We start from the raw sequence: 12342 nt of genomic DNA, 5'->3' as shown, positions 1-12342 counted from the left end.
CACCGAAACAATTGATAAAAAGGAAAATGAAAGCGATGTCCAATCCATATCCCAGTGAAATTTACAATAGAATTTCTCCACGAACAGTTCAAAATTCGCACAATCCACTAGTAAGGACTTACCTTGTCTAAAGTGAACCAGAACTGATGTCCCCCCACTATTTATGCCAAGTACCCAAGACTGATTGAAGTTGGCAGTTGCAGTTTTTCAATGCAGAAACATTTGGTGATTTTCTCATGTACCGGGTACAAATTTTGATAGCTGTTAGAGCAATGGAAAAAAACAAATATCGTTAAGTTTATATTACTTTTCTAGCTTAAAAGTCTATTCATTATAAGACACACACACACACACACACACACATATATATATATATATATATATATATATATATATATATATATATATATATATATATATATGTATATATATATAAATATATATTCATATATTCATATTATATATGTGTGTATGTATGTAAATTATATAATGTAACCACATTATTTACTAGAAAGCTACTAGATATTTAGCAAAGATTTTGTTAAAGGAAATATCATTTTGTACATACAAACTGGAAGAAGTATTGGTATACAAGCTTTTTGAACGATGCTTTATAGTAATTTGTTCAAATTAGTTCTGTTATTTTTCTCCAGGTATTTTTTTAGTGATTAATTTTACCTTTAGGTTTATGCTTCCATTCACGAAATATCTTCTTCCACATATTAGGGAATTCAATGACTTGGAAATCTCTCAAGGAGTGATATAAATGATTAAACATTAAAGAAATCATTAAAATAAATCTTTTAAACTTGTTATTTTATATTATTGTTCACAAGTGATGTAGTTTAAAAAAGAACAGTAGGATTCTACTGTGCTATAAACATGTGAATGTTTTTAAAAAATCAATAGATGGATAATTCCCATTATGATTTCAATCTTAAATATTATAGATGGTATGCAGATAATACAATAATTATTTTCAACGATCAAACTCGTATATCATTGCCAATGCCCAGATCATAATAAACTTACTTTTTGGACATTATGGCGTCTCAGACCTCAAACTGAATAGATAGTTCCATTTATAGAAAAGATACATTTTCAGACTTGGTCAGACAGTTTCCAACAAGCGTTTCACACGACCTTATAAAACAACACATTTACCACCAAGTTCTACAAAGCTTATAAACTGATATTATTACAAATCCAGATCTATAATGCAACATGTTAACAAATATCAAGAACCTATTAAAGAAAGGCCCAACAGGATCCACCCTGTCCCTGAATCCTGATCTTTAACAGGAGTGACGGCTCCACTCGCCCTCAATCAACGTCGGCAGTCTCTTGGTCTCAGGGATGTAAGCGAAAACTTGCCCGATTCTGTCCTCCGGATTAGTCAGTCCAGTTATCTGCCCTTCAAAATCCTCTATGATCTGGTTAGATTGTGGAGTAATTGGGAACATCAGTAGAGAGTAAAAGCCTCCACTTGGCTGGATTTAGAGAACAAATAGAGATGGTTTTAATATGAGAATTTGATGGAAGTTGTCAAAAGGTGTCAACCTCCTGACATAGATAACACAGGAGAGAGTCTAGTGGAAATAAGTTGAAAAGAGACATGGTTTTTGGAAAACATGGCCTCAGAAGATGTACTTCAATAGGTATCCTTGGGAACGTGAAAATGACGAGGAAAATGTTGCTGGATTATGATAATACTCAGTTAATGGAAGATTAATTTGATTTGTGGGCTTTTCCTATTTTCATTTACTAAGTATTTCTATTTCTTAGTCCTACCATCGTCATACAAATTCGCACTTCCGACCCCATGACCCATCTTGGGATTTTAAGAACTTCCATTATAGACTTCTCACCTTTTACTTAAGTATTTGATTGTTCTACTTTATTACCAACCATTAAAAAAGTCATGATTACATAATTATATCTATATATATACATATATATATATATATCTATATATATAGATATGTATATATGTATATATATATATATGTGTGTGTGTGTATATGCGTGTAGTGTATATATATATATATATATATATATATATATATATATATATATATATATATATATATATATATATATATATACGCTACACGCATATAATATATATATATATATATATATATATATATGTATATATATATATATATATGTGTGTGTGTGTGTGTGTATATATATATATATATATATATATATATATATATATATATATATATATATATATATATATATATAAAAGAGCGTTTGTGTATCTGGTTGTTTGATGTTTGTGTGGCTTCTCAAGTAGAGTTTTCAAGTTCAAAAAAATTAATATACTTTTTATCACATGTATTTCCCCAATTACCCTTACGGTTATCAATGATATTGTACTCGTTACTTGAGAAATCGTCAGCTGTTTCTGCTTGAGAAAGCTGCAAATGCCATCTAGCGTCAGTCTTGGATACTTTGGCATAAATAGTCGAGAGACACCGATTCCGAATCACTCCTGACAAGGTACGTCTTAGCTCGCACACGTCTTTCTGACTATTTGGCGTTTGCTGTTTATGGTCAGATCGAATATAGTTTTCTTTTCCAATATAAGTGGTATTGCATTTTTTTATCATGTACATTTCAGACTAATATTATTTTGTTTTCATAAGAATAATTTTTGGTGTGGAATATTTTCTTCCTTATCGATGTATCAGTATTTTTTTCAAGTTGAATCCTTTTGAGGGAAACCTTAAAAAGCTTTTTGCCAATACTGTTTGAAGAGACAGGAACAAATTATATCTCATTAAAGTGAGTTAGGTTTAGATCAAACAGGTTTTATCAAAGTTTTTATGTCTGCAATCAAGAGGTGAACATTGTCAAACACAAGAGAATGTTTAGTGTAAATTACCAATGCTATGGCTCATTGATCTAATTTTCTGGTTTTCATAAAAAATTTTGCAGATGAAGTTCGTGCTGTTCCTCTGTGGTCTGGCCATCGCTGCCGCAAGCGAATCCTGGGACAGCTTCAAGGTTAGAATTTCATGACAATTATGTTGGTGTTGTGTAATGACTCATTAAGTTACATTTCTAATCTACAAGTACAAGGACAATAATTTTTTACATAAAACAATAAAACGTATTTTTTCTAATACTAAATACTTATATTGCATAGTTATGTTGTATACTTTCTAGCGATCCACACCTTTGGCTAATCCTTTTATTGCATTGCTTTACCTAAGAATTAATGTTTGATATATCATATCTATATTCCATGTGTTTCTTTTGAAATAATCATTAAAGAATTTTAAAAGAAAGAGCCATTTTCAAAAGACATCACTACCTCTTTTCAAAAATTATTTAGACGTTGTTCCGTCTAACAAAGCCATGATCATTCCGGCTTCTTCCAAATGATTGTATCAAATACAATTTCCAACACATGGTTACGTCTCTTTGCACGAACTAATAAAATCATCGGAGTCTTTATAATATGATAAGAATTGATTTAAAAAACTTATTTACTATGAGAATTATGTTGAAATAATAATGCCTTTGCTTTTGTGTGTAAGACACTTCTTGTAAATATCAATTGAAAATTTTTATCAAAGTGCAAAATTTCTTTCTCCAGCTGACCCATGGAAAAGCTTACTCCAACGCCAAGGAGGAGCTCTACAGGAAGACCATTTTCGAGAACAACCTTAGATTCGTCGAGGAACACAATGCTCGCTTCCACAAGGGTGAAGTCACCTTCAACGTCGCCATGAATAAGTTTGCAGACATGGTAAGAGAGAGAGAGAGAGAGAGAGAGAGAGAGAGAGAGAGAGAGAGAGAGAGAGAGAGAGACAGAGATTACTTTTTGACAATATGTAGTAGTATTATAGATATTTCTTTTAATAGCTTTGAATAAATTGTACTTAATAGAAACCAATAAAATAACTTCCCATCCTCACATGCACTTATGTCCCCAATTACTTCCCTACTTAACCAGACCACAGACGAGTTTGTAGCTCAGATGACTGGACTGACTAAGCTGGAAGACAGTGTCGGCCAAGTGTTCGTTCAATTCACTGACGCCCCAAGAGCTGCCGACGTTGACTGGAGGTCAAAGGGAGCCGTCACTCCCGTCAAGGATCAGGGACAGTGTGGATCCTGTTGGGCCTTCTCAACCGTAAGATTTTAATCATTTACATTTTCATCCAATTGTTTGTAATATTGTGACTTTAGAAACTTTCAAGATTCAATAAAAGTGATCAGAAAAGAATTATGAACATTAGATAGTAATAGTTTGATATGCAAACTTTAGAATTAAGAGAGCAAGGATTATATAAGCCTTTGTTTTTCACTGATGATATAATTGAATATAGAAACAACTAATACATAATAAAAGACTTTAATAGAGCGTATAGGGAATAAAAGAATATGAAAGTATGTTTTGAAATAGGTTTTCTTATTGAAGAAAATAGATATGAAGATTTTTTGGGAGAGAGAAGGAAATGGGTTATAAGGAACTCATTTTCATATCATTAAAATTCAGTGATATTTCCGTATATCACATTGCTGAATTTACTCTTCTCTTTTAGTTTTGCCTACATTCTTTTAATGTTCTTTATAATCCTGTTTCTGATATTTCAATACGTTTAGCATAATACTTCCTGAATTTGAGCCCTACTTTTCTGATTACAGAGTAAGTTATGAAATTTATCGAATTAATTAGATGTGATAATAATTCAATCAAAATATATGAATAGCACATTACAAATAAGTGACCTGAGAAGATGCCAAAACTCCTGTCATATGTCAAATGTGTATTTTCTCAACAGACCGGAGCCCTTGAAGGAGCTCACTTCATCAAGACAGGAAGTCTTCCCAGCCTCTCAGAACAGCAGCTGGTTGATTGCTCTAAAGAAAACAGCGGTTGTAATGGAGGAGTTGTGCAATGGGCCTACGACTATCTCAAGTCCTGCGGAGGAAGCGATAGCGAATCTTCCTACCCTTACGAGGCTATTGTAAGTCGCTGGTGGGAACAATTTTACCATATTCTTCCCTTGTACCTTGGAAAATGAAGACACTGAATGACACGAAATATAAACTTTAATGAGGTTGTTACAGGTCAATTTATTATTATTATCACTTAATCTTATCAGGACAATGTATGCCGTTTCGACTCATCAAGTGTAGCTGCCACAGTGAGAGGTTATACAAACATTCCTTACGCTGATGAACAGACCCAGGCAGCTGCTGTCCACGACAAAGGTCCAGTCAGTGTGTGCGTTGATGCTGGACACTTGTCCTTCCAGTTGTACAGCTCAGGTGAGACTCATTCTGTATCTCTTCTCGTTCCTTCTTTTTTTGGTCTTATATATCTTTTCCAAGTGAAAGTTTTATAGATAAAACACTGTGATTCAAATATGGACCTTTATGTTTTAAAAAAATCATATAGTTGAAGGATATTGCCTTTTTTTTATCAGTATAATAGGACCTAAACACTATAATCAAATTTTTGCGTAGTTCCTTAGGCTCCTTAATAATCAAAATGAAGGAATATGAAAGTAACTATAAATAACTTGCATCATTTCACAAATCTGAATGTATTCCTCCAGGTGTCTACTATGAACCCAACTGCAACCCTCAAGGCATCAACCACGCTGTGTTGGCCGTTGGCTACGGAACTGAAGGAGGTTCTGACTACTGGATCATTAAGAACTCTTGGGGCAGCGGCTGGGGTGAGTCTGGATACATGAAGCTCACCAGGAACAAGAGCAACCACTGCGGTGTTGCCACTCAGTCTTGCTACCCAAATGTTTAAGAATTTCATGAGAATTTGACATCGTTCTTCCACAAGGAAATTTGGATAAATATTCATCCATGATGAATTTCCAAATCATACTTTACCATTATCTTGAATAAATTATATTCGAACTAATTATTTACTTTTTCCTTTTCATTGGTTTCTAAACGGGATCTTTCCCCATATAATTTCAATAAGCAAAGAAAGCAAATAACAATGATAGATGTCTAAAACCTGCTCCCGAAGAATTGGAAGCAATAATGATTCCCTAACAAACTTTTCGAAGCCCATAACCCAACTCCTTATTGGAGAGGTTTGAAAGTATTAAACAAAATAAATTTTACCCAGAACACCTTAAAATTATTAATGTCACTTAGATTATTATCATTATCATTAAAGTTATTATTATTAAAACTATAAAAAAATCATCATCATTATTATTATTATTATTATTATTATTATTATTATTAAAAATGTCATTATCATTAAAATTATTAAAATCATTATTATTATAAAAATTATCAAAATAGCTATTATTATTAAAATTATCAAAATTACTATTAATAAAAAATTTTAATTAACTGTTATTATTAACATTATGCCAAAGTATCCAAGACTGACACTAGATGGCCTTTATGGCTTTCTAAAGCAGAAACAGCTGGATGATTTTTCATGCAATGTGTACAATATGATAAAAAGTATATTCATTTTTTTCGAGCTAAAAAACTCTAATTGAGAAACCACACAAACATAAAACAACAAGATACAGACAAGCTCTTTTATATATATACATATATATATATATATATAAATTTTATATAAATATATATATATACATACATACATATATATACATATATATATATATATATATATATATATATACATATATATATATATATATATATATATATATATATATGTATATATATACATATATATATATATATATATATATATATATATGTTTACCTAGTATATATATACATAAATATATATATATATATATATATATATATATTATACATGTATATATATATATTTATATATATATATATCTATCTATCTATATATATATATATATATATATATATATATATATATATATATATATTAGCTACGATGGTGAGCATGGGTTGATTTCATTTCAAAGTACAAAAACTGAATTCGACAAGTATAAGTACAGAAGAATATTCATTGACTTTTATCTTTCTTCGTGGCTAAGTTTTCGATTCCCAGCCGGTCAGAAGCTATTGTCTTTGAGTGGTTCCGGCTAAGGGGTCTGATCCCGATGTAGATAAGAATGTAGACAGTAATGTATTAAGATATATGGTTTATGGTTTACTAACATGGTTACATTTATTAAGAAAATAATGATAAGGATTATTTACAAACACAAAATCTCTGGTGGCCGACTCAACACAGACAAGCATTGGCAAAGTCACAGAAATGTGACCAGTTTCTTTTTTATTATTCGATTTGTCTATATTGATTACGATGATTCTAAGGGCATTTAATTACACCATTGTCATATACCTTCTGGCATCTAACTAGTCCTTAAATGGTTTGAATCTGTAACGAATAATGATAAGAAAATTCTCCATTCAAGGCAATTCCATTTGGGAGCTCTGTCCGATTATTCGATTTGTCTATGTTGATTACGATGATTATACGAACATTAAATTACACCAGTTATGCACCTTCTGGCATGTAACTATTACTCCATAAATGATTTGAATATGTAATGAATAATGATATTCTCCATTCACGAAAATTCCATTTGGCAGCGCTGTTCCAAACTCGTCCCACCAACCTTAACTATACTGATGATTGTTACCTTGGTCAACTGCACAGGGACATGACTTACCATTCATGTGTTCTGATGAATAAAGAAAATATCAAATACTTTTATAAGTAAACTCAGGTTACTTCCGATACCTTATGAAAAATTCACACAATTTTCTGATAAAAATATCTATTTTTAATAAGGAAACAATCGTTGGACAATTTACCAACCACCAATTTTCTACCTTCGACCTTCCTACCACACTTTTTAACACACGTGGCCTTCAAATAATTGACTATATTAGTTTGAAAAAGGTGCCTCTGATGCCATCTATTGGCGGTAAAGTAAAACTCGTTGCGATCTACAGCAGGGAGCTAGATAAAGCAGCTTTATAATGCCTTTTGGAATGTAACAATATTGTTATTCTGCGTAGTTTTTACTAACAATACATGCCATACCATGAAACATATTAATTATCATGTTTATTACAAAAGGCAATTGAAAATTAAATAAAAATACAGTGTAATTCTTGATTGTTTCACCGATTTCAGTACACATGGCAGCATATCTGGCAACCCTCTTTACCCCCAAATTTAATTGAACTAACGATTGTTTGCTAAGGAAACATTTCTATGTCATTTATTTAGAATTTGAAATTACCTAAGAATTAAGTTGTGGCAAGACAACAAGGGACATCAAGTTCACGTGCGTCTGTTTTATAGCAAATTTCTGCCCAAATAGAAACAGAAATGAAGTAATAGAAATTACAATGAGTGAATGATGGGGATAATCAGCAATGCGAAGTGTTCCTACGTTGGATGACTTATATATATATATATATATATATATATATATATATATATATATATATATATATATATATATATATATATATATATGTAGGCTTGGATGGTGCCCTGTATAGGTATATGAAGTAGCATATTTTTAAGTGTCTAACACAAGGGGCCCATGATCGGTAAGTAGTTCAAGTGTTGATAAGTGATGATAAGTCTTCTTATGTTATGTTTGGAAATATTGTCGTGTGTGGAATTCAAATACCTTTATTTGATAATTAACTCTAGTTTGGCAAAACAGTTTTGCCCAAAGAATCACGTTATGTGATCAATACTGCTAGCTTCTTGTTACAAGGATAATTTGATACAAAAACAATTATTATCTCTCAATATGACGTAATAATAGCTTTACATCTTCCCATACTCATATGTGTATTAATTAACTGTTATGGCATTTATATATATCACCAGCTACAGTGTTATTTCCTTTAACTCGATGACGTCATGATGCGAGGTAATTTTATATACTTACCGTCAGTTCTCGGTAGAGCGAAACATATTACGTTTTTATGCCATTAAATTATGTAAATGCATTTCGGAGTATTAGAAACACAAAGAGATGTTAGACAGACAGAGAAAAGCTGACAGGGTAGGAAAAATATTGAGAGAGATAGAGAGAGAGACTGACTTATAGTCGGCGAGCCTTCTTTGAGAGAGAGAGAGAGAGAGAGAGAGAGAGAGAGAGAGAGAGGCGCAGTGTTTTTTTTTTTTTTCGAGAGAGAGAGAGAGGCGCAGTGTTTTTTTTTTTCGAGAGAGAGAGAGAGAGAGAGATGCAGCGACTCTTTGTCTTCAAGTATTTGAACTTTTCTGTAGACTTATTTATAAGTCTACATAATCTTTCCTGTGTCTATATTTCAACTACAGTAGTAGCTTATGATATCCTTCCTTTTCTATATTCATGTATTCTTCAGACCTGGCCAAGAAAAGGCAGTGGCTTCCCCCATACCTTTTGCCTCTGCTATCAAAAACAAATCTTGATATCCCAAAACGTAGTTACATAACATGTGTAAACAGCGCAGCCATGATCAATAATAACACCTTCCTTCGAACGACCTTGGATCACTCCTCAGTCACAGCCGTTGTCATCAGACCAAGGGGATTGTAGTGAAATGCAAGCTAACCTCTGATAATTAAAAGCTTAAGGGAACTTTCTCTACAATCTCGGTAGAGGCCGTAACATGCCGCAAGCCCGCAACATGTGCGTGTCATTTATTAATCGCGCATGAAGGCGCCGTATGAGCCCTGCAAGGGCAACACAAGCCTCCGTAACATTGCGCCGTAACGCTTCTGCATGGGGGCAAAGAGCTCGCACCAGGTCGCACATGGACAATGGTGTGTGTGGTGCGGTGTAGCACGACATCATGCGTGTTCTTACCTCTTTTGTTGTGACGCCACTTGACAGCACCTACGGTGTCCTGCAACTTTATCAGGTCGGCAGATGCTGTGCAAGATTTTGAATTTGTTTAAAATCCCAGTGGCTCTATACGACATTAAGCCTAGTTTGGGGGGCCGCGCCAGACATCGCCAGCGATGCTATTACCTTTTGGTGCTCTTTCTGGCGGTTTCTTGCAAACCCTTACCGTAACTGCCCGTAACACAAAGGTGCATAAGTGTAAACCTACCTCATTCTTAACCGTGCTGCATCGCATGGATTAGCAGTGCATCCGGTTAGTAAATCAGTAATGGACGGTTATTTTTCTAAAAGGATATTCTTGCACACTGTGTGAAGGGCCTCATTGATCTGCACTGATTTCTAAACCAAACGATTTCAATCCGTTCATGCGAAGCAGGCCTTAGAATACTTAAGAAGTCTATGGGGCCCTTTAGACGGGAGGTTTTACCCTGTGCAGTCGCCCTGGTTCTGCTGTTGCTGAGGGCAGGCGCTCCTCTTCTGCCGTTGTTTGTCAGTGAGTAATATGAATTGTCATGTTATTAATATCATTACTCTCTTTATTATTATTAATCTTTATTATTATCACCATTACTAAAATACAGATTATTATTATTAGTATTATTATTATTATTATTATTCTCTGTGATAACAGAGGTACAATATCAATATGATTATAATTTACAGAACATCATGACACATTTAGCCCCTTATTTATTGCTGCGAACAAAGTGAGTGACCTTATATGAAATGCCAATATTTTATTGAAGATCTCTCACCCAACCCGTGGCCCAGTCATTCCTTAACCTAAGATCTCGGAGCAGGGGTGGGAGAGCAACTGATATTTTTGGCTTTTTGGTCAATAACTCCTATACCAATAAATATATTCAAATGAAATTTTAAGGGATTATTTAGATACATATATAAGCTTTGTTTCTGCCAGGTTTCATGTTCATACCTGCTTTAGGCATGCCCTGGCTGTCACTTTTGTTCGTAACTTTGTTAGCTAAAATATCAGTGAGAAGGAGCAAACTACTCAAAGAGTTTTACAGATAAACAAATGATTTTCATAGTGTTTGGTCGGTGTTATGTGAACTACATTCATACCAATTTTCGTATTGATACTTGCCATAAAAAGTCACAGTAGCCATGGGAGGCCGATTTTCGGCGGCGCCGTAAATTACTCATAGAATAGTTCACATCTCTAAATCAATTTTTCAGGGATTTATGGAATGGATATTTACTTTGTCCATAACAATTTTCATGTTGATGTCTACCAGAGAGAATCCACAGCAAATGTATATTTCGGTATGGGTTGAATGGTTATTTTTGGCGATGGAGTAAATTGTTCCTAGAATAATTAACGTATCCAAATGAAAATTTCAGGGATTGATGTGAAACATAGTTTTTCTGTTCCTTCTAAATTTCATGGTAATATCTACAATTGAAAAGACACGTAGCCTTCTTAAATATGCTGTTAAATTTAGCATTATTACAGTGAACTGCGTGATAGGGAGCGACATCAACGAGGGATAATGCCGATCTCAAAAACAATATCCATCCCGAGTTGTACCTGCTAGTTATATACACAAAGACCAGTGTCTTCTTTACGTCATCCATCTCGAGCAAACCCGATTGACTGAGTATTCTGGATGATGCAGACGAACCACTTAGAAAACAACCACTTGTGTGAAGACAGACTTTGCGATTTTAATGAAGAGAGAGTTAAATTCATGTTCTACGAGGAAGGGGATTACCTGAGAACCATATCAACAAACATCTATTTTCCATCTGATGATCTGAGCAGCAAATCATGTACTGGGAGGTACAATCGCATCCCAAGAATTTTAATGAGCAAAAAAAAAAAATATAGAAAAATTAAGAAAATAAAAACAAATGATATATTTAAGAAACGAAACTATATTTGTATGTAGTTTTGAATTCTATATCCCACATTCCTATTCTAAAATATTATAAAAAAAAAAAAACGGGATACTGATATGTAAACAGTTGGACACATTAATCGTGGCACACCTCGCTCTGAAGAAATACACTGTGTCAAACCCTTACTGCGTAGTGAGTAACAAAACAGATGGTATAGGAGAGATGGCAGAGGTGGTTGGAAGAGCTAAATATAGGAACTCCATGCAGTAGAGGTGAGAAAGGTTGCATGTCCTTCAGGAAAAGGCTGCCAAGAACTCCTGTGTCTAACTCTACCTTATGGTTTATTTTACTTACTTTCAAGAAATGTTCAAAATTCCTCAAGTACTTTTATAGTCATTGCATCACCATTATGAGCAACAGCAGCTAAGTAATGAAACTTTCAGTCATAATTAATATCAGCATCTCTGATTGTGTCATCATTAGAATTCAAAGGATTTGCAGATTTCTTAAGCCCTGTCCACACGATCGAGCATGCCCGACGGGCAAACAGTGATACCAGACCACAATAGTTAGTGAAAATGAGGGTTGATGACGTCAGAAGTGGGAAAACTAAAGGCAGGGATCTGTCAACACTGTATGTTGCCGGATCCCTGTC

At 33.6% G+C, this 12342-nt stretch overlaps 1 protein-coding gene across 1 annotated transcript; it reads left to right on the top strand.

Annotated features, from left to right (window-relative positions):
• The first annotated feature begins 2860 nt into the window (after positions 1–2860).
• Positions 2861–5904, top strand: LOC137622956 (digestive cysteine proteinase 2-like). Its single transcript, XM_068353542.1, has 6 exons — positions 2861–3018; positions 3614–3766; positions 3974–4153; positions 4806–4991; positions 5130–5295; positions 5586–5904. Exons 1-6 carry the CDS (start codon positions 2950–2952, stop codon positions 5789–5791), a joined length of 960 nt encoding a protein of 319 aa, XP_068209643.1. The 5' UTR covers positions 2861–2949; the 3' UTR covers positions 5792–5904.
• The last annotated feature ends 6438 nt before the right edge of the window (positions 5905–12342 follow it).

This window comes from Palaemon carinicauda, chromosome 30 (assembly GCF_036898095.1).
Source record: "Palaemon carinicauda isolate YSFRI2023 chromosome 30, ASM3689809v2, whole genome shotgun sequence".
Lineage (NCBI taxonomy): Eukaryota > Metazoa > Arthropoda > Malacostraca > Decapoda > Palaemonidae > Palaemon > Palaemon carinicauda.
This window is presented reverse-complemented; position numbering and strand designations above follow the sequence as displayed.